The 20,185-nt window shown below is 49.9% G+C and overlaps 6 protein-coding genes across 6 annotated transcripts; 4 read left to right on the forward strand and 2 right to left on the reverse strand.

The window, feature by feature from the left end:
• Positions 1-64: 64 nt before the first annotated feature.
• Positions 65-1,693, reverse strand: GGI43DRAFT_401482 (glycoside hydrolase superfamily). The gene has a single exon (XM_083205583.1). The coding sequence runs from the start codon at positions 1,456-1,458 to the stop codon at positions 235-237; it is 1,224 nt and encodes a 407-aa protein (XP_083062261.1). The 5' UTR covers positions 1,459-1,693; the 3' UTR covers positions 65-234.
• A 4,098-nt stretch (positions 1,694-5,791) lies between these two features.
• On the forward strand, positions 5,792-6,568 carry GGI43DRAFT_382482 (uncharacterized protein; the record flags this gene model as incomplete). The annotated part of the gene is made up of 2 exons (XM_083203250.1): positions 5,792-5,863; positions 6,083-6,568. 2 exons carry the CDS (start codon positions 5,792-5,794, stop codon positions 6,566-6,568), a joined length of 558 nt encoding a protein of 185 aa, XP_083062262.1.
• Positions 6,459-7,503, forward strand: GGI43DRAFT_335285 (uncharacterized protein). Its single transcript, XM_083202041.1, has one exon. The coding sequence runs from the start codon at positions 6,598-6,600 to the stop codon at positions 7,369-7,371; it is 774 nt and encodes a 257-aa protein (XP_083062263.1). The 5' UTR covers positions 6,459-6,597; the 3' UTR covers positions 7,372-7,503.
• A 1,952-nt stretch (positions 7,504-9,455) lies between these two features.
• GGI43DRAFT_335338 (uncharacterized protein) lies at positions 9,456-10,318 on the forward strand. Its single transcript, XM_083202042.1, has 3 exons — positions 9,456-9,696; positions 9,859-10,026; positions 10,117-10,318. Exons 1-3 carry the CDS (start codon positions 9,516-9,518, stop codon positions 10,212-10,214), a joined length of 447 nt encoding a protein of 148 aa, XP_083062264.1. The 5' UTR covers positions 9,456-9,515; the 3' UTR covers positions 10,215-10,318.
• A 1,767-nt stretch (positions 10,319-12,085) lies between these two features.
• On the forward strand, positions 12,086-13,997 carry GGI43DRAFT_335368 (uncharacterized protein). The gene is made up of 2 exons (XM_083202044.1): positions 12,086-12,235; positions 12,320-13,997. Exon 2 carries the CDS (start codon positions 12,327-12,329, stop codon positions 13,755-13,757), a length of 1,431 nt encoding a protein of 476 aa, XP_083062265.1. The 5' UTR covers positions 12,086-12,235; positions 12,320-12,326; the 3' UTR covers positions 13,758-13,997.
• A 720-nt stretch (positions 13,998-14,717) lies between these two features.
• GGI43DRAFT_335360 (uncharacterized protein) lies at positions 14,718-18,322 on the reverse strand. Its single transcript, XM_083202043.1, has 3 exons — positions 17,962-18,322; positions 17,099-17,722; positions 14,718-17,037 (listed from the first exon to the last, which is right to left on the reverse strand). The coding sequence occupies exons 1-3, from the start codon at positions 18,088-18,090 to the stop codon at positions 14,737-14,739; spliced, it is 3,054 nt and encodes a 1,017-aa protein (XP_083062266.1). The 5' UTR covers positions 18,091-18,322; the 3' UTR covers positions 14,718-14,736.
• Positions 18,323-20,185: the final 1,863 nt, after the last annotated feature.

Here is a 20,185-nt window from a genome sequence, read left to right on the forward strand (position 1 = left end):
TAAACAATGAGAATCATACATATTCACATACGCGACACATTAGGTAGTTTGGATGGTTGTAGGGTAATAAGAAAAAAAGTATTCGCATTTATTGTTTCCAACCAGTCTATCGTTGGTTTAGTCTAAATTCCACAAAAATTGTCATCTACTCTCCTCGAAATAGTACAAAGTTTATTTACACAAACACCCTATAAGACCACATCATCGTCCATACGTCATTTTCTCACCCCATGCTTAGAAAAGGGTAGCAAAGACACCAGCAACAAGAGCCACACCGGCAAAGGCAGCGCCGGAGACCTTGTTGATGGAACCAGCGCTGTGGGATGAGGTGGAAGCAGGGCTGGATGAGGTCTTGGAGGCAGAGCTGTCGGAGCTGGAGTCAGCACCCTTGGCGCTTCCAGCGTTGTTTGAGCCAGATCCGGCAGTCTGTGAAGGAGCAGTGACGAGAGTCGAGGGGGAGCCCGATCCGGTAGCAGTGGGCTTGGTGATGGAAGAGCTGGAGGTCACGGCAGGGCAGGTAAGGTTGAATGAGGGGGTGCCATCCAGCTTCTGGTCGATACCAAACTTGACCTGGTTGGCAGGGTTGGAGTCACGAAGGTTGTACCAGAAGGTAGGAACCTTGTTGAACAGAATCTGACAACCAACCTGGTCCCAGTAGGACTTGGCGTTGTCAACGCTAGGAATGGCCTGGTCCCAGCTGGGGCCAGTCAGGGGCCAACCGGTCTCGGTGACCCACACAGGCTTGCCGTTGGCAACGCCGAGGGTGGTCTGGTAAGCCTGGTTGAAGAGCTTGCCGGCATTCTCAATGTTGTTGCCCTTGCCGGTCTCGTAGAAGGGGTACTCGTCAACACCGATCCAGTCGACGGCGTCGAGAACCTCCTTGTTGGTGCTGTTAACCCAAGCATCCCAGGTATCGACGTGTCCAACGGGAACGCTGGCAAGAGCAGTGTTGGCAAACTCCTTCTTGTAGGCGTTGATGAAGCTGAGAATCTCATCGGGGCCATTGCCGACACCGGCCTTGTTGGTTCGTCCAGTGGCCGAGTCACGGTACAGGTCCTCGCTACCGATGGAGATACCAATGACGAGGCTGGTGAAGTCGGAGCCGTACTGCTTGACAGCGGCGCTCAGAGCAGCAAGCTCATTGTTGATGTTGGCGGTACCAGAGGCCCAGACACCGAGGAGAATCTTGGTCTTGGTCTTGATGGCAGCCGAGAAAGCCTCGATAGGGGTGTTTGTGGAGTAGGCCTGAATGTTGGTGTAAAGACGGACGGCGTTGAAGGTGCCGGGAGCGCCAGCAAGCTTCTGAGCCGTGGTGAACTCGGACAAGAAGTCGGCCTCGAACTTGGCGGACTCGTCAGGCAGGGTGGCACCAGAGTTGAAGCCCAGGTAGTTGTTCTGTCCAGCAGAAACACCGGCCGCAAGGGCAGCACCGGCCGCGATGGTCGAAGTCAACTTCATGATGAAAATGCGAATTGGTAGCGAATATGCAAAGCTGGCAGAGAGCGTAATGTGCGACGAGCAAAATGTAGAGAGAGCGATGAATCTATTTTCTATTGAGCCGGATGGGCAGTGAATGAACGTCTATGGTAGACAAGGAATGAATGTCGCAGCAAGAAAAGCAATGCAATGCAAAAAGATTAAAGAAAGCTCGAGGTATCAAGCAAAATAAAAGATTGTCTGTGGAGGAGAGAAAGGGACCAGCGCTTTTGAGCTGCGGCGTCGCGAAATTACAGGTAGGGGGAGATGACGGCGGCTGGGAATTACTGGAGTCACGTGCGCTTCAGGGACCGGGTAGCTGTACCTGCATCTCCTGGACCCCAAAAATGAAACAGGAGTGCATAGCCCCCCAGCATCTAGCCGCATCGGGCAGCAGCTGGAGCACATCGCGGTTCTAATTGGCAGCTGGACAGCGCTGGACGGCTATGGCCGAGTGCACAGACGTGGAAACAATACGAGCGCGATCAGCAAAAGGCAGTGCAGGCAGAGGTACCGCGACAACCTGCCAGTGTTCGGGGCAAGATCTGCGCCGAGACGAGATTTGTTATGCTTGTTTGTTATTGTTTTCTTCCCCTGTTATTTGTTTCTTGTTTTTTATTCTCTCATTCTTCTTTTTCTTCCTCTTCTTGCTGTCTGTTCTTCTTTTTCTTTTTTGGGCCGTGTTAGGGTTACCATACCTGGATAGGCATCATACCGATTATACTCCATACAGAGTGCGAGGCAATAGTAGCTGTATACAGTAGCAGTAGGATGACTTGATACCTCATTGAAACACTGTCTCACAGAGTCAGAGTTCGCCAGCCACCCGTTGCCACCGTTGCACAACTTGCATCTCAAGGGATGAGTCTCGTATTAATATATACAAGCCTACTCTGTACAACCCAATGAAATAGAGTGCGTAGTAAGGGCTGGTGTCTCCCTCGTGGCGAAATGAGTGGCGCGCTGGAGCCATGTTAGTGGCCCAACACAGATCCATGCGTACCAGGACGGACGAACATGGACCTTTGATGAAAGAGGGGTATCGTCTTGTTTATATACTCCGTCAGAGTGTGAAGTCAAGTTTTTCTTTTGCTACTATGCAAATAAATGCGCCGAATAACTTATATCGCACCTCGCATACGGGTTTTATAGTATCAGACCAGCGGCGTTTTTTTGTCCCCCACTTGGAAGGTCAGCACCAGCAACTCTGGCCGAGACTTGAGTGGAGATGTCTATTGGTGGAAAAGTCCGGGAGCTCATGGATGCCAAAGCGTGGCTTCTCATTTGTTCCCTGACTGCTTTCACATGCGGCCCGAAACCTGCTTCAGTCGGTGTTCTATGTTAATTCTCGAATGGGACCAAAATATACCACCTTGACTAATGGAATGGGCATCATTTTGGGGAGCGGAGGGGCTGGCGGCTCTACAAATTCCTATCTTGGCAATTCACCTCGCCGGGCTGCCTGTAAAGGGATAAAGGATCCCCGTCAAAACAGGGCAGCACCGGGAGCCAAGCGAGATTGAATCATGTAGGGGCAGTTACAGACTGATTAGGAATAGAAAAAGGTTGAAGATTGAACTTTTGTCTTTGCCAATACCTGGGGGCCCGGCAGCCTTGGCCGGTAGCCTTGGCCGGTAGCTTTCGCCATTGGATGGCTGGTAGGGCAGAATACTGGGACCCAAGGCAGCTATGCTCTAAAGGTATCTCTTAAGCCGAGACGAGTGCGAACAGTTGTGGCCTATCTTGCATGAAGTTGAACAGGGTGTGTAGGTTCGAGGTTGTATTCAGCACTAATTGACCGAGAAGGCTGCCAGAGACCACTTTTATCATGGCATGACTCTCACAACTCGGAATTATTTGCAGCATTGTGTCATACTCCCAAGTTATAAGACGGAAGTAAACTGTATCCAGATTAGTGATCAGACATCAGATTAGTGATCAGATATGTTGGCCAAATAGGTAGTCAATAGGGCCACAAGTGCCCTCCAACGCTCCCGGTAGTTGCTAGTCGTTGTCTAAAACGACTGCTAAATGGGGGTTGTCGTCTTGGCTATCGTCCAACGCGAGGCCTCCCTGACTCTGCCATAGTCTTCTTAAAAAAGAAGCATGACTCAGCCGTGGAAGCGTGCCGCAAGGGATGGGCCGCAAAAACCGCAATTACCGCTGTCAGCTAATTGGTGCAACTGGCGCTCGCTTGTTTCTGATAGGATGGCACAAGCGCGCGGAAGAGGATAGATCCGAGAGTTAGTTGCCTAGGCGCGAGGCAGACTTTCTGCTCGTCTTCCATTTCTATTCTGCTGCGCTCCTCCAAATGGATACGATTTATGGGGAACCCGAAGAACGAGCCGCATGCCCTATGCAGCCAGATCAGGGCTGGGCCATGGCAGTGCTGACGCTGCGCAGGAACTCGTGCCCGGACACTGACCTCGAGGATATTATTGGCTAAAACATCCGGAGAATTTTGCGACTTTGCCCTCAGCCTAGCGATTATTGATCCCATGCTCTTGATCCTGGCTCAGGCGCGTCTAAAACAGCTCGTGCAGTGGCGATGCTGCGTCAATCTGGGCTGCTAAGCGCGCCCCTTTGCCTGTCTCCCCGTGATCCATGTTTCCATGTTTCCATGTTTATAGCATCATCCATCAGTGACATATCGAGGCTGGAAATAAGACTATTGTTGCCGGGATCCTGTCTTCGTCGCCTCGTGCAGTGCAGTCAGCCAGTGGGTTACCGCAAATGGATAAAAGTCAACTGGTGAGTTAATTTGCTTCCGCTGGCAAAGAGCCACTTGCTGACTTTGGCATAGGCTTGATTTCAGCTTCCAGGCGATAAAACGATGGATACGAGAAGTGCCAGCTTATTGACGGCATGGCTGGGCTTTAGCGCGCTTATCGTCCACCTAGGGTCATTTCGGCGTCTCGGTCGGGGCTTATACTCAGATGCTCACCATGTTTCTCACCACCCTTAACCGCGCCGCGCTTCCCCGTTGGCCTGCTCGTACGTTTTGGTGTTTTGCTTCTCCCCGCCGTTAGACCCGCCGTTAGACCCGCCGTAATGCACCGTCTAGCCCTGCTCGGATCCGCCGTTGGCTCTATCCCGCACGATGTGCCACCTATTCGGCTTTCGGCCTAGTTCGGACTCCAGCCGGCTGGTTCGCCAGGAACCGGTGGTTTTCCCGGAAAAGTTCCAAAAAGTGCGAGAGCGACATGCATCGTTTGTCGTTTAATCGGTCTTCATCTCACATCGGCGACTACTGCTGAGCCTGGGTTGCTAAAACGACTAGCTAGCGTTTTGTAGTCTTTGTCTACCTAGGACCGGCGTTCTAAGCCCCTGGAAAGCCAAGCTGAAGCAGCTCAAGCTCGCATTAGTCCACTCTAAACTCCTGTTTATCCCGATCGGTTTATTATTCTTTTCCTTTTTCTGATAGCTTTGTGCATACGCGAACTGCCGTATTTCACCACCCCATCTTCAGGGCAGAAGCGGAGCAAGACCCATGGCAATCACAAGAGAGCTAGGACTATCTTCTCCTAGCAACCCAGTCAACTATGTCTTCAGATCAGCCTTGAGTCAGACTAGTTGGCAATGGCCACCAGAGACAAAATGGGCATGACAAGATCACAACACTACAAGGACGTGGGGGAGTTGGCCCAGTTGTCAGCACGAAGAGCCACCCCTAACTCCCCAAACCCCCCCATCCCATGCAAGCTGCAAGCCATCTTAAGTTTGCAGAACTTGACCATGTCGTTCGTTTCCGCCTAACCCTCATTACTCACACTGATTCCCACCTCAGCGGAACGGTGATCTTCCGCTGACATTCGACCCGTATATTGGCATTCTGACTTCCCCTTTGCCTATCAACAACGCCTTGCGAAGGATTTTGCATCATTTCAGACCAAGTCATTTGCTATTTCCTAACGTTGTTCTAACTCCCTATTGACACAATAAGCTTCATCCATGCTGGCAGAAGGCAGATTTTCTTGAACATTGCGGCATTAGGGTTAACACACGCACACCAAAATATCTCACAACCACTCGTACGGCACATACCTTTTCGGGAATGAAGACGACAAGGCCTTTTGAAGAGGGTCTGTGTGGCATAGAGGTTGAAATCTTTGATGCTTCAACGGATGATATAAACTTGGGATCCCATCTTCTACAGCTAGAACACAAGATATCCAAGCAACCAACAACACCAGCGACAGCCGCAATAACCGCAACAACCACAACAGCCCCAACATCCACAACAAGAAGAACACGAACAACAGCGTCGCTTTTTACAACCCATCCCAAGATTCGTTTCGCAACCAATCAGCCAATCATGTCTACTCCTCGAAGCGGCGGCAGTGTGAGTTCCAGGGGCTCTTCGTCTCGATACCTGGAAAGTTCTCGAGTAAGTGGCATCGTTCCACCATTGTTATCACAGACAGATTCTCGTATCATTGGAATGGAAACCATGCACAAATCGATTTATTTGTATCTGTACATGAATGTATAAGCATGCACGAGTTACATCACTTGTGAGCAGACTCAAGCTGCTCAACCCCAGATGCAAGATGATGCAAGATGGTCAAGGGTAGTTGGAGAGCCAATGCTAATATTGCCTGCATAGTCTTCCACCCAGCAACTGGTCGACTCGCTCAACACCCACCGCATCAACACCCTGACGGAGCTCTGCCGCATCGAGCGCATTGCTGCAGCATGCAACTCTGAAGCTGACGCACGGGCCTTTCAACAACCCATGACTTCGGCCTGGATCCACTACGTTACGAGCAACCAGTTCCTCATGGAGCTCCGCGGCCTTACGCGGAATTACCCGCTTAGCGCGGATATCGTTGCAGAAGCACATCGCCGTGTGCGTTCTGACCCGGAGAGCAACCGCAGCTGGAACCTGGCCTGGCTGTGCCTGACCCGTATGCGAGATGATGGGCTGGTGAGAATCTTTTCGGACAATGAGGCGCGCAAGCCAGAGATGTGGGGAGGCAAGGTGCCCAGCGAGAAGATGGTGCAGCAGCTGGCTACCTGCTTTGAGGACGAGTGGAGGACTGCGATTGAGACGATGCTCAGGCACTGGGCGTCGCAGCCGACCTGGTACTAAGCGTGTGAATCTTCTTTTTGGTTTGAGCGATGGAACATGGGCTGGAAGCGGTAAAGCATACTGCCGGCGTGCAGGCGTGCTTCTGGATATCTGCTTCTTTTGATCTTCTCTTCTTTTCTCTCCTTGTTGTTGTTTTTAGATGCTTGTCTTTTTATCTTCTTTCTTATGATTTGTTTTTCTTGCCATTATTAGTTTCATTCTTGTTTCTCTCCTCTGCTTGTCTTTTTTATTTTCTCTCTCAACGAATTTGTTTTCTTGCCATTATTAGTTTCATTCTTGTTTCTCTCCTTTGCTTGTCTTGTTATCTTCTCTCTCAACGAATTTGTTTTCGTGCCATTATTAGTTTCATTCTTGTTTCTCTCTTTTGCTTGTCTTTTGTGTTTTCTGTACGTTACCAAAAACGATATCATGCGTGGACCTTTTTTTCTTTCTTTTTTCTTTTCCTTCTTCACTTTTCTTCTTTACGGTTGCATACTCATATAGCGTTGCGTTGCGGAATCCCTTTTGCGCTGGGCTTTGGCAAAGAAGCGATGCGATTCAGCGATTCTCTCTTCTGGTTGCACTCGCCTTTTTGGAACCTGGCTTGTTCCTCTTGCTATTCAACCGCATGGTTTCCTATGTTGTTACTTCAAATGGGAAGATTCAAAATGGGAGGCCTTCTTTTTCTTTTTCTTTTTCTTCTTTTTATTATTTGGACAGCATCGATGCTGTTCCTATTCTGTTCAGCATCACCAGTTTCTTGGGGATGTATAGTAGTTCTAGATAGTACAGATACAGAGTACATAGTGCAGTTATACCAATGACACGCATCCGACTCAAGTTTGGCCCCCTACAACGTAAATAGTCCCAGGCTAACAAATCGTCGCCACTCACTATGATGAGGAATCAATTGCTTTTTTTAGTGATGACGAATCATGCTAGGCAGCGGAATTCTGAATAGATAAACCCTCTTCCGCAACTCCATGCCTCGAGCCATGTTGCGCGCTGCTGAGCATGTTTCTGTGTTGCGGAATTGATGAATCATTCCGCTGCCACGACTCAAAGCGAATCACTTGCAGCGGATCTCACTTACAACTTATAGCGCTGTAGGGCAAGCCGAGCGGCTTCGGAGTCGGAGTGGGCCACTTTTGTTTCGGCGAGAGAAAGAGGCCATGGTTGGCTCACTATCGCCATCAGCCAATCACATTGTATGTATCCTGTCCAAAACGTAAAACAAGAGACAAGAGCAATGAACATGATGCCATCATATGATTCACTATCACCGGTTGTTCGTACCCGAGGCCGCGTGCAACGCTGACGCCGAATCGTTCGCAGACGGCGTGTAGTTCTTTTATTCCTTGTTCTGAATCGTTTGCCGATTTTGGCCGATTGGATATACCGTCCTACCTCGAAATAGCCTATCAGACTGTGGATTCTGGTGAAACCCCTCCACTATTCACAACAATCAGTCAACAGACCGCCAAAGAGAGTTAATAGCCTACCAAGCATAGTTGGGAAATTTGTTTATACAGAAAGGGCCCACGGTCCAGTTTTCGAGACAATGCAGTGGATTAGCTTCAATGCTAGGCCCCATAACTCCAACATCGGACGTACTCCGTGTACGCGGCTTACCACTGCGTGCTCGGCGAGTGTATCCGGTAAGGCCAGTCTCGAGCCTAATCAGGAAAACGAACGCGGATAGATTTAAATCGCACAATGAGTCGTTGACCGACTGCTAAACTGCGAAGTGCTAAATTGCGAAGTGCTAACCTAACAAGTGGTCTGCAAAAAAACAGGGACTTGAGAGATTATCAGCACACAAAAATCCGAGACGCGCACATAAGAACAGCGCTATATTCTCCAGATTAGTGCTCCTAGTGTCTTAATGTAGGTGTATATTCATTCTGCGGTCCCTGTTTTTTTGCAGACGCCTTGCCTAAGTCGATGGATAGGTGGGAAAAAAAAGGCTGAAAAAAGATGTGGTCAAGATGGAGACCCATATTATAACGGGCTGACGTCGTGAACTGCGGTCCTGAGATCGGACCTATACGGAGTAGCAAGCATCAAGATCGGTGCTCGAATTTTTAAGGCTGTGGGATTTGAGGCATATGATTAAAACAAATAATTACAAGGAGGGATTGAATGAATCCTTGCTGACGAATTGGGCACATGCCGGATGTCTCATGACACGAATGCATATACTCCTTCATAGGCTAAAGATGCTGTGAATGCGCTGGACTTTGATGATACTACGTTGTAGATCTATCCTTCCAAGGATACCTATACTGGCTGACGCTTATAGACCGATCTGTCCGAAGGATTGGTAATGGTAGTCTCAGCTATAGTAACCACATTGTCGGTAGGCCTAGACTCCCGGGCTCTGCTCGCAGATAGAGGTGGAATCATATATGCTCTTAGGTGGTGTAAGCATCGTGACATTGACAGCCCTAAACAAACAAGCCTTTTTGGCCCCACGAAAGACTTTCCAGTCGAGGAAATAGGTACTGCCATATGTAGAAGACCATGGCAAAACAAGCTTCTAGTGGGAGGCGAAGTACACCCAGAAGCGGGCAAAAAGAAGCCAAAAGATGGAGAAACCAATTTCCTAGCCTCTCCCCTGCTAGAAAGCAGAAAGTCGGCTTCGGAGCTGGAGCCGCTACTCTGTGGGTGGTGGTGGGGGGCGTAGTGGGCTGTGGTGGGGAGAAGACGGCCGTTGCTTACTCGGTTTGGGCTCCTTAAGGCGACCCTAGTATGTGACACCGGCACTTTAAAGCCATCTCATAGGTAGATGTATTAATAGGCAGGCGTTTCGATGCATTGCGTATATATATATATTAGGCGTGGAAGCTACCACGACTACGTATGCCTCTGTCGTGGACATCTGGAATCCTTCAGCCTCTGCTTAAAAAGCACACTAACACGCAAGGGACAAGAAGGGTAAAAGGCGCGAGACAAAACGAACGAGTGGATGCCAGAAACGGAAAAGACAGCCATGGAAACCGCCATTTGTTCATCTATAACACGGGCGTCAGGACTTGGAGACACTTTTTGGAGAGCAAATCTACGAGACGTTGCGGTTATGGCCATGTCTTCAGATCCGAATCAGAGTTTGAACAAGCCGTCGAGTAAGGGAAAGTCGGTGATGCCAGGTATGCACAAGTTCTTTTTCTTTTACTCTATTCTATTTCAAATCGTCTGAAAGACTTTTCTCCTTTTGTTAAGCTTGAAGTATAAAAGGATCAGACGGCAATGCATGCATGGATAGCATGACTCACCGTATTTGTTGGATTTTTGTTGACAAAAAGTATTAGTTGTGCCGCCATCCCTTGCGTCGTCGTCGTCGGTGTTTCAAGTCCAAATCAAGTCGGAACAGAATGTCATGGAACTCCTCGCACAGGAGTTTTCGTCTTTGCCGGACAGAGATTTGGTACCTGAGGATTCACCGGCCGGACAACAACAGCAGCTTACAGCGCCAGGGTGTAAGTCAAGTTGATGCCATGCAATGCAATGCCACGATTTGAGACAACGGTCTCACATTGTATTACTACTAGCTAACAAGAATGAAACAGCATCTACTCAGCCAATTACTACCTCAAACACTCCGACAAACAACCTCATTACAAAGACTATCCGCGCAGCAATGTCAGACATCAACAAGCCAAAGTGAGAGTCTCAAGTCTCATCGAGGCCAGAAAACCAACAACAAAACGAGCATCCGATTGGTGGAAACACAAAGCACAGCGGGCGTTCTCCTTTCGTCTCTTTCTCTTTCTCTTTCCTAACTATTTCCTTTTTTTTTTTTACTCATCATCTCTTTTCTGTTGGGTTCTAAACACGGCAAGACGTCGGCGCAACTGGAGTTAAGAGTCACCGTATGACAAAACACGCGTCACAAACCGGTGAGTAAATGCGAGAATCAAGACGCAATCGGCACTAAGAGCGACGGCTTCCGGCACTTGGAACAGGCAGGAAAACTAATACATCATGACAGCAAGGGATATCGATGCGAAAACAGCCACTGCTGGCGCTCCCAGCTGCAATGATTGGCTCGAAAATGCACAATCGGGTGCATGGCGCTTGGCCGAATCGAGCTCGCCGAGAGCCGCGCTCTTGATCTTCGGCTTCGGCTTAGCGAGCGTCAGTTCTCCGGTCGTTTCTATACGAGACTCTGGATCGGCTTCGGACTTGCTGCGAGTTAAGCAAAGACACTATCACAGCGGGTTTCATTCACATGTTGGCTAGCACTTGTCAGGACTTGGTGGTGATACTTGTCTCAGCGGAGCATTACTAAGAACCTGTCAACGCTCCAACTGCCGGAGCGAGGGAACCCAAGTCGGAGCTTTTTTTCCCCACGCACATGTTTTGGGAAGTACAAAGCCATCATGCCATCATGTGATAAGAGTTGAGGGGAACAATAACAGGAGTGGGGGTTGTTGTCTTGGATGAGTATATATTGCTCTGTTTGGTACATGCATATACACTGACTAGCAGTGTTGGCATTACTACGTGTACATTAACGATGTCAAGATTATATGAAGCATGATTATCTTTTTCATATTAGTTTCTTTCTAGCGAATATGAGCAGCATGAATCAGGTACCAAGTATGTGCCTACCTATATATGGACATATGCATCTTCATCCAGCTTCATCTTCTTCTATATATATATGCATTCTTTTCGTCTTCTCTTCTTCCCCACACGCTCAGTACCACCTCGCCACATGGCTCCAGACCAATAAAACCTCCATCCCGTCTCAAACAGTAACACATACCGCCACCATCCAGAACCACCGTTTTTTTTTTCTTTTTCTTTTTCAACTATTCTTCAAATTCTCACAATAACCCCCTAGCCATGCCACCACTATAGCTAGCCGCTTCTCTAGCGAGGCCCAGCCCCTCCAATCACAGCGCTCCCGCTGGCGCATGACCCGCTGCAAGGGTCGGGGGAGTCCACTAAAAGGTTTTACTGCGGGCCGCTACAGGCGCTGCTGCTCACTGCAAGGTCTTATGGCCTGGTCAGCTCCAGCCTGCTTTTCCTTTTCTCCCTCTTGTTTTTCCTCTTTTCAGCGTTTTGCATCTCAGCTGCTTCAGCCTCACCGAGCTATCTGTATCTCTGCCACACCTCTTCTTTTTGACCCTCATCTTGCCTCTATTTTGCAGCCAAACAGTCCTGATATAGCACTCCATCAAATACAAAGCACCCACCACGTGGAATATACCGATAACGCCTTATCGCCCGCCCCGCAAATCGCCCGGTGCTAAACCTGTTGTGCCGCTATTTTACTGCCTAGTATGTACCATCGCCCGCTAGCTCTCCCCACCGCCTACCTTCTGCTTTCAGCTGTGATTTTTTTTTCTTCAATAGTGTGATAATAATTGTTGCCCTCGCCTCGCCTCTGACCGTCTTCTTCTTCTTCTCTCCTCGCCTCCTCCAATCCTCCTCCTATACAGCAGCATTTGCAACTTCTGCTCGCCATTGAGTGGATTTTTCATGTGCTGTCCCGCTAACTTATAGGACCACCGGCAAGCGACTTGGAGTCTTTGCGCTTGCTGTACGCTTCGTACATAGGGACGAAGAAAGACTCCACTGATTCGGAGCTCCAATATCATTATCAGCATCAACATCGAGATACCCCAAGGACCAAAGACGTCCATATACTTGCGCATTTTCACTATTGTAATTACACAGGTATGCTTTGATAAACACCATGGACCACATAAACTTTTGTCCATCTTTCAATAGAGCGCATCGTTCTAACGCCACATTTGCTAGCAATTGAATGACCCGCTCAAAGCACCTTGAAGCAACAGCAACAGCAACTCCAGCATCAGCATCTTCATCAACATCTTCAGCTTCAGCTTCTGCTACCCAGCCTCTTCTCTCCTCGAATTCCTCCTCTTCAACCTCTTCTCAGTCTTACGGCACCACCGCCACCATGACCATCAACCCCGCCCGCATCGAGGCCGACTCCAAGCTCGGCTTCTCCACCACTGTCGTCTCGTCCGGCTCTGGAGACAAGAACGACGAGGGAGCCCTCAACAACGGCGCTGAGAACAACCACAATGGCGCACAGGACCCTGTTACCGACGCCACCCTCTCTGAAGGAATCCATATCCTCGAGGCCTCCTCCACCAAATGGTACTCCTACTTGACTACCGCCGACTTCTGGGCCGTCATCGCCGTCGGCCAGGTCCTGTCGCTCTGCATCACCGGCACAAACACCTTTACGTCGTTCCTCGCCAACGTCGGCACCAACATCCCCGCCTTCCAGACAGTCTTCAACTACATCTTGCTCTTCCTCATCTACACCACCATCATGATGTTCCGCGACGGCCCCCGCGTCTGGTGGGATATCCTCGTCAAGGACGGCTGGCGCTACCTCATCATGTCCTTCCTCGACGTCGAGGGCAACTACTTCACCGTCCTGGCCTACCGCTACACCAACCTGCTGTCCGCCCAGCTGCTCAACTTCTGGTCCATCGTCTGCGTTGTCATCATCTCCTTCATCCTGCTGCGCGTGCGCTACAAGATCTTCCAGGTCATTGGTATCCTCATCTGCTGCGGTGGCATGGGTATCCTGCTGGCCTCTGACCACATCACCGGCGCCAACGGCGGCCCAGGTGTCGACATGGTCAAGGGTGATCTCTTTGGTCTGCTGGGCGCCACGCTCTACGGTGTCTCCAACGTCTTTGAGGAGTGGCTCGTCTCCAAGCGGCCCATGCACCACGTCCTGGCCTTTATGGGCCTCTTCGGCATGATCATCAACGGCATCCAGGCCGCCATCTTCGACCGCAAGTCCTTCCAGGAGGCCCATTGGGATGGCTCTGTCGGCGGCTGGCTCGCTGGCTACACCCTCTGCCTGTGCATCTTCTACACCCTGGCACCCCTCATCCTGCGCATGGGCAGCGCTGCCTTTTTCGATATTTCTCTCCTGACTGCCAACTTCTGGGGTGTCATCATCGGAATCCACGTCTTCGGCTACACCATTCACTACCTCTACCCCATTGCCTTTGTCTGCATCATCATCGGTCTCGTCATTTACTTCCTTTCCGGCAGCATTCTCGGCGACTCCAAGAAGCCCTGGCTGGGCGACAACCAGGAGGATGGTGTCGCTGGCTTTGGCACCGCCAAGCTGCGTGCCATCAACGCCGCCAGGAAGGCCCAGTTGAATGCCACCGGTACGGAGGCTGGTGCCGTTGGCTCTGAGTAAAAAAACCAAATTAAAAGGGTATGAAGAAAGAGGAAGAAGAGGAGGAAAAGTATAAAAAAAGAGAGAGACGGGAAAACGTAATTGTTGTTTAAAGGGGTGATACATGAAAGAGATATAACATACATCTATATCTATATACATATACCCAATACTGCCTTAATATGCTTTATATATGATTATATATTTCTTTGGATATACGAAGAAAAAAACACAATCTTTTTTTTTTTTTAACAAGTATAGTTCATATTGAATATCTCGCCTATGTAGTTCATTCATCTCTCTGTAATATGACATGCATGACATTCTCGCCCTATTTCTCAATGATGGCTCATATAGTCTCCTAAATTACCAATCAATTATATATGTAAACTGCCTTGCTCTTTGTTTGTTAACCCCTTTTAAATAATTTAAAATTCCCCTCCCTTTAGATAGCCTTTTCCGCCAAACTATCAAACATATATTATCAAGTTAAAAAACGCTCATTTCATATCGCCAAATTCAGTCCCATCCAGAATCCATACATCCCATCCATATATAAAAGAAAAAAGTAACCCCGACATCAAATATTTCTTTCAACACCCCCCCTTGTCATAATAAAAGCCTTTCGCTGTCCAGTCTGCGCCGAAAGATTACCCCATATAGTAGAATAGTATATATATAGACAGTATTACACGCATATCGACCGCTCGATAGGAGTGTATGTATGTATGCATGCATGCATGTATATGAACTGTGAGTCATATGCACATGTGAATACGTTTCCGCAATTATATGTCTCCTTTCTTTCTTTCTTTCTTTCTTTCTTTCTTTCTTTCTTTCTTTCTTTCTTTCTTTCTTTCTTTCTTTCTTCATCATCATTATTTCTCTCAATTCGCATAAACCCTTATAAGTATAAGCCAAGAAGAGCCCCTGAGCGCACTAGGGCATCTTTTCTGTCGTAAGCTGCCGTCACTTAGTCGATGAAGGAGAGTGAGTGTGCCTAAGTTATCACGACATCGACTTCATCCTCTCCTCCGTTTCTGCCGTTTATCTTTTCAATGTGTTCAATTCCGTTGGAGGATTTACGAGTCGATGAGCTAGAGCTGGGCCGTGCGTCGTCTTTAAGCAGACCTAACCTTGTGTCGTGATCGCTCTGTAGTTGCTTGGTTTCCGTCTTGATGAGCGTCTTGTCCTCAAGACCTTCGATGAACGATATGTCTCCAACTCGGAATTTTTCGCGTAGCCCTTCCACTCCAGGGGGGGCAGCACCTCGCTCTGGGGATGGAGTCACTACCAAATGATCAGGCCACAGAATTCTGTGCGCTTCTTCTTCAGTCATCGGGGGCTCGTAAATATCCTCTGCCGACACGACACTCGTTTGGTCTGAGGGGGTAGCTGATTCGTCTGAGAGCTCAAAAGAGCGTTGCCGAGGTGTTGTTGGTGTGGCCGTATCATCGTCCTCTGAACCGTCGTGACTCTCGTCAACGTTGACTACTGGTAGCAGTGGTGGTGGAGGATTGGCCTCTCTCGACTGGAACGGTGGCGGCGGATCACGAGCCAGAATAGACACAACATCATCGTCGTGGCCAGCGTGCGAGCGCCCGCCTTGTGAAGATATAGAGCCGTTTCGAGTCAGCGGATCGACGCTGTCATCGTCTTCGTCCGAGTCGTCCGAATCGTACAGCCCCTCATCATCTTCGCTTCTCAGAGTAATTGCATCCGCGCCATCTCCGAAGCCCCTTTCTTTAAGCATATCGGCCTCCGACTTCAAAATTTTGCTTTCGGCTCGCTCATCTTCTAATGAGTATCGTCCTATGCTTCCCCACCGTATCCGATCAGCACGTAGAATGTTGCGCATGAGCTGTAATTCGTTTCTCTTGTACGTCTCGTAGAACCCTCGGTTGATCATGGCAGCGGATTGGAGATCCTCCAAGCCCTCCATCTCACCAAGAATCTGTAATCGGACTTCTTCCGGAAATTCGGTAACAACACTATGGATCTTCTCATGTGCAGCCATCCGGTTTAGACCCGCAGTGAGAAGCAACTGTGGCTCTGCCACCTTGTGCTTCGACAGCGCCCAGCCGTGACTCTTGCCGCTGATGTCAAACAGGGTCAAGCCAGTGACGCTGTTGTAAATGTCAGCGATTGATGCCCGAAACGCGGGAACAGGGTCACAGACGCCCCCTGGGTGAAGCGGCGCAGGGGGGCTTGGTGTTGAGCGAAGCGTTTCCATCATTTGTGCCAAGCTCTTGGATGGAGTATGAATGTTGGGAATATGTGCCATGAGACTAGGCTGTACAATGGTTGGTAGTAAGCCAAGTTCGTTGTACACTAGCATCATCCACCCAAGGTTAGAAGCGTCACACCAGTGGTTGCCCTTGGGACATCTTGGGGTGCTGGTCAGCGTCATGGCAGGCTGAATCGGCGATGCAAGGTGGCTGTCGAGCTCGGAAAGGGATATATGCTGGTTTATTTCAGAGGGCGAGTCTTGCGCTGGTGGGCGGATATATTCCTGGATCGTACTCCTACAACTTGCGTAGAGTTGATCAACCTTGGCACAGCGAACTGCCCAGACTTTGTCCTTGATCTTCTTAGGCCAAGGCTTACTGTGTAAATCTTTCTCATCTGCAAGATTTAATATAGCACTCTTGGACATTCGAGTGAAGAGTTGGCGGAGGCCAAACGCATAACTGATAATGAGGAGCCCGTCCGGCATGTCGTCAGCCCCCTTGTGCATCCACTGTGGCAGCCACCTGTGCTCAACGACCATTTCCAACGGCGACGTGCTTTTGTACCGCAAGGAGCATTCTGCAATGGCGACAAATTGCTCAAAGGTAACGTCTCTAGGTACTTTATCGTTGTGCATATGAGCGGCGTGGAATAGGATTTCGAGCGAATCGAAGCGGTTGAATTCTTGCTGCGGCATCCGGTACAGCCTGACCTCGGATCCATCGTCACAAAAGTACGGCACCGGCGGGGGCGGGAGCGAATCGGTGATATCGTCAGCCTCGTGGAGGTAGAGGCTATTGGGATGCCCAGAAAACATGCGCGCAAATATGGGCGACGTCTCGGCCAGTAAGGCGGAGGAAACGCGGAAGCGCAGCGCAGGCTCGTTGCCAGCAGCATCGGGCCCAACGTTGGCATACTCGAGAACAACGTCGCCGCGAGGGGTGATGGCAAATTCCTCAATAACTCTGCCCGGGGAGATGCCCGATTCTCCAGCTTGCAGCAGTTTTCGAATATCGTTGAGTTCTTGCTTGACCTTTTCGTAGTTTCTAAACCGTATTTCATATCGCGGAAACTGTATTTATTAGCATTGCGTGAAAATTAAGAATAAAGACGCTGCCCTTGTCTGTACTCACAAATTGAGGATCTGCAGACAAAATCTTGGTGACACTCGCATTGCGCATTCGGTGGACTGCCTCTCTCCTGAACTTTTTGCTTGAGAATAGGGCCTCGAGCATTTCTGGTGTCGCATCCCGTTCGTAGCTCTTGTACGTCTCGGCGAGGCTGACTTTGAAATGCTCCGTCAGCAGCTCAAGACAAGCCTTCCAGTCCCGGATGGGCGTAAGCCACATGTCACCGCCATGATGGCTCCTGCTTCCGCCATTCGTGACCACTTCGGCCAGACTGCGGCCGCTAAAGGAGCTCCTGTGGTCGAATAGAGCACTTGGACTGCGAGGGGTGTCTGCTAGAGAGTCGTGGCGAATTAAGGGGAGGGTATCGTTGGTATCGGAGAGTTTGCGAGGCAACTTGATCTCTTCTCGAAGGATAGCATCGCAGAGGGCGGCGCATCGCTTGCTGATCTTGTCAAACTCTTTGTAGGCGCCATCAACGTGGTTAGGCCCTGAGGGAGCGCCTCGCATGCGCGCAACAAGAGCTTGCAGCTGGCGGTAATTTGATTCGGAAGTTTCATGGATAGAGCTGATTTCGTGGATGGAGGGTTCGTGTGAGTCGTTGTCGACGGATGAGCTGCCATGCTTGTTCTAGGCGGGGTGTCAGTAATCAGTATCAGTATTTGGGCAGCAGCAGAAACAGAAACACTCGAGAGGTAAGCCGAAGCCCAAGCTGAGTTGCTCCAACTCCGCGAAACAGCATATGAAACAGCACAGGGGCGGATGTAAAGGCAGACGAAAAGTGCGACTGTTGACATTGAACAAGACAAAGAGGAAAAGAGACGGCACCAAACACCAAGGTTTGAGCAAATCAAAGAGCAAAAACATACCGTCGCATTCTTGTCGTCCTTGCTGGAACCGCTGATGCTTCCGAATTTGCGGAGGGCCGAGGGGATGCGCCACCTCTGCGACGAGGCGGTGGACGAAGCGCCGCCCTCGCTGTTGGTGCGATGCATCATGCCGCTCTTTTATAGGCCGCTGTGACGAAGCCTGGAGGCGAGGAGACGAGGATAGAGCGAGGGGAAAGGATTTTTCAGAGTCGCTGCTGAGAGCGAGGCGAGGCGAGGCGAGGCCAAAGGGACCGACCGGCCGAGTCGACGGCGAAGCGAGGAGAGGAGAGTAAGCGGGAAGAGCAAAGTCGAGGGCGACAGCGAGAAGAGGCGAGAGACGCAGATGAAAGGCAAATGGCGATTGGGAATGGTGGTGATGCTGCTGCGCGTCGTCGGTTGCTCTGTCAAGCCTCAATGTCCAAGGCAGCGTCGGTGCCAGCATCCGTCGGCAGCATCGTTTCCGAGGATGGAGGGCGAAGACGAGGATCAAGACGCAGAGTCGTCGAGTTTGAGGAGTCAAGAAGCGGATCAGCGATGGGCAAAGTCGTGCAGAGGAGAGGAGAAGCGAGCGAGGCGCGTGAAAAGACTCGACGATGACATGCGGTCGTTCGATTGTCTGGCTGGCTAGTGTCTCTAGATCGGAGACATGGGGAGAATCCGGGGTAAGAAAGTTTGAGTCCAGCCAGTCTTTGTGCCCTGCTGGCCGTTTAGCGAGACCCAGCGCGCAAGTCCACAGAAATTGAGGGGAGAGGAGGGGGGAGGGGGGATGTTCAGCGGGCTGCAGGTCGCTAAAGCCCAGCGCTGCTACAGCACAGGCGGCTGACTCACTATTGCTACAGGTGGCTGCTACAGGTGGCAATTACAGGGCTTGCTGCAGTGCGCCGCAAGAAGCTGCCTATCGTTATGCGAGACTCTATAGTCCTAGGCGGGTACCAGTCCTAGGGGTCGAATACAGTGTGATGGGTGCTGCTACATGCACCTAGGTCTTGTATTTATACTAGTGGTGCAGCGATAGTCTCAATATTACTCCTCTCGACCGTGAAACGAGCTTGTTCGCCTAACGACATGCAGTCAACACAGTCAGCTTGCAGCTATCAAACCCGCGGTGCGACGTAAGCTAAGCCAATACATGCACCAGTACGAGTACGGGCATCACGACCTGCAAGGGACAGGGGAACCAGCGTGTCGTTGCGGCATGCGAGGGTCGAGGGTGGTATCGGCGAAGTGCCGAGTACAAACCAGGTATTTACGCACTTTCAACTGCTTGCGAAGGATCCGGATTGCGTGGGATGCTTGCAAATGCTTGCACCCGCCACTAGGGACAAGGCTTAGAATAACGCTCTGCACGTGAGCGGTGATTTTAGAAATTGAAAAGCAATAGGGAAGAGGAGGCAACGAATACGACTCATGACACCTAGTACTTGTAGGTATTAGTTGGGCTGGCAGGATAATACAGCACCGCACAAGGGGACATCGGGCTTGCGCCACTGCTGTTAGCCACCACCTAGTACTTACTATTGCAGGTAGTTTGTTTAGGAAGCGGCTAACAGAGAGGCGCAAAGCAAGCTTAATTAATACGCTACAGATAGGAGCAGAGACGTCTAGACCCGAGCATCTAGCCTTGCAAGGCGAGGCCAGTTTCAGCAGGTGGAGAAATGGAAGCGCGATTATAATCAGAGCCTTGCCATGCATTATGTTAAATATGTCTAGGAGCTTGAGTGATTGGCTGACTGGCTGATGGTTAGTAGGATCGCGAGGCTCATCTAGATATTGACAAAGCACATCCTCAAGCCAGACCCAAAAAGAGCAGGTAAAGGCCACTCACTATTCAGCCCGTAGTTGCAATCCTTAGCCTATATAGGTCTTACATGTTATCAATCAACATTGTCAAAAGTTAGGGATATTTGCCATGTGGCAAATGCCGGATCCTCCTCCCGCATCCTGAATCCTCCCAAGCCTCTCTCACTCAGCCTCAATTCAGCAGTAACGTTGATTTCCTAATTTAAAAAGAATAAAATAATATCATTGTTCTTATCGGAAGTTTCGGAGTCCGGTAACCTGCGCCAAGCTCTCATCTCTATAGAAACTCAATCAATAGAGCCATCGCAGCTGTTGGTGTATATTCCGTTTAAGCGCCCAACCTCTCATCAAGCAATGCCGGCTAGAACTAGGATCTCACCAAAATATCAAAAACTATATTAGCCTGACGCAAGGTAATAATTTA

This window comes from Trichoderma evansii (genome assembly GCF_050947405.1).
Source record: "Trichoderma evansii strain SZMC 28006 chromosome Unknown GGI43scaffold_6, whole genome shotgun sequence".
In the NCBI taxonomy this organism is placed as follows: domain Eukaryota; kingdom Fungi; phylum Ascomycota; class Sordariomycetes; order Hypocreales; family Hypocreaceae; genus Trichoderma; species Trichoderma evansii.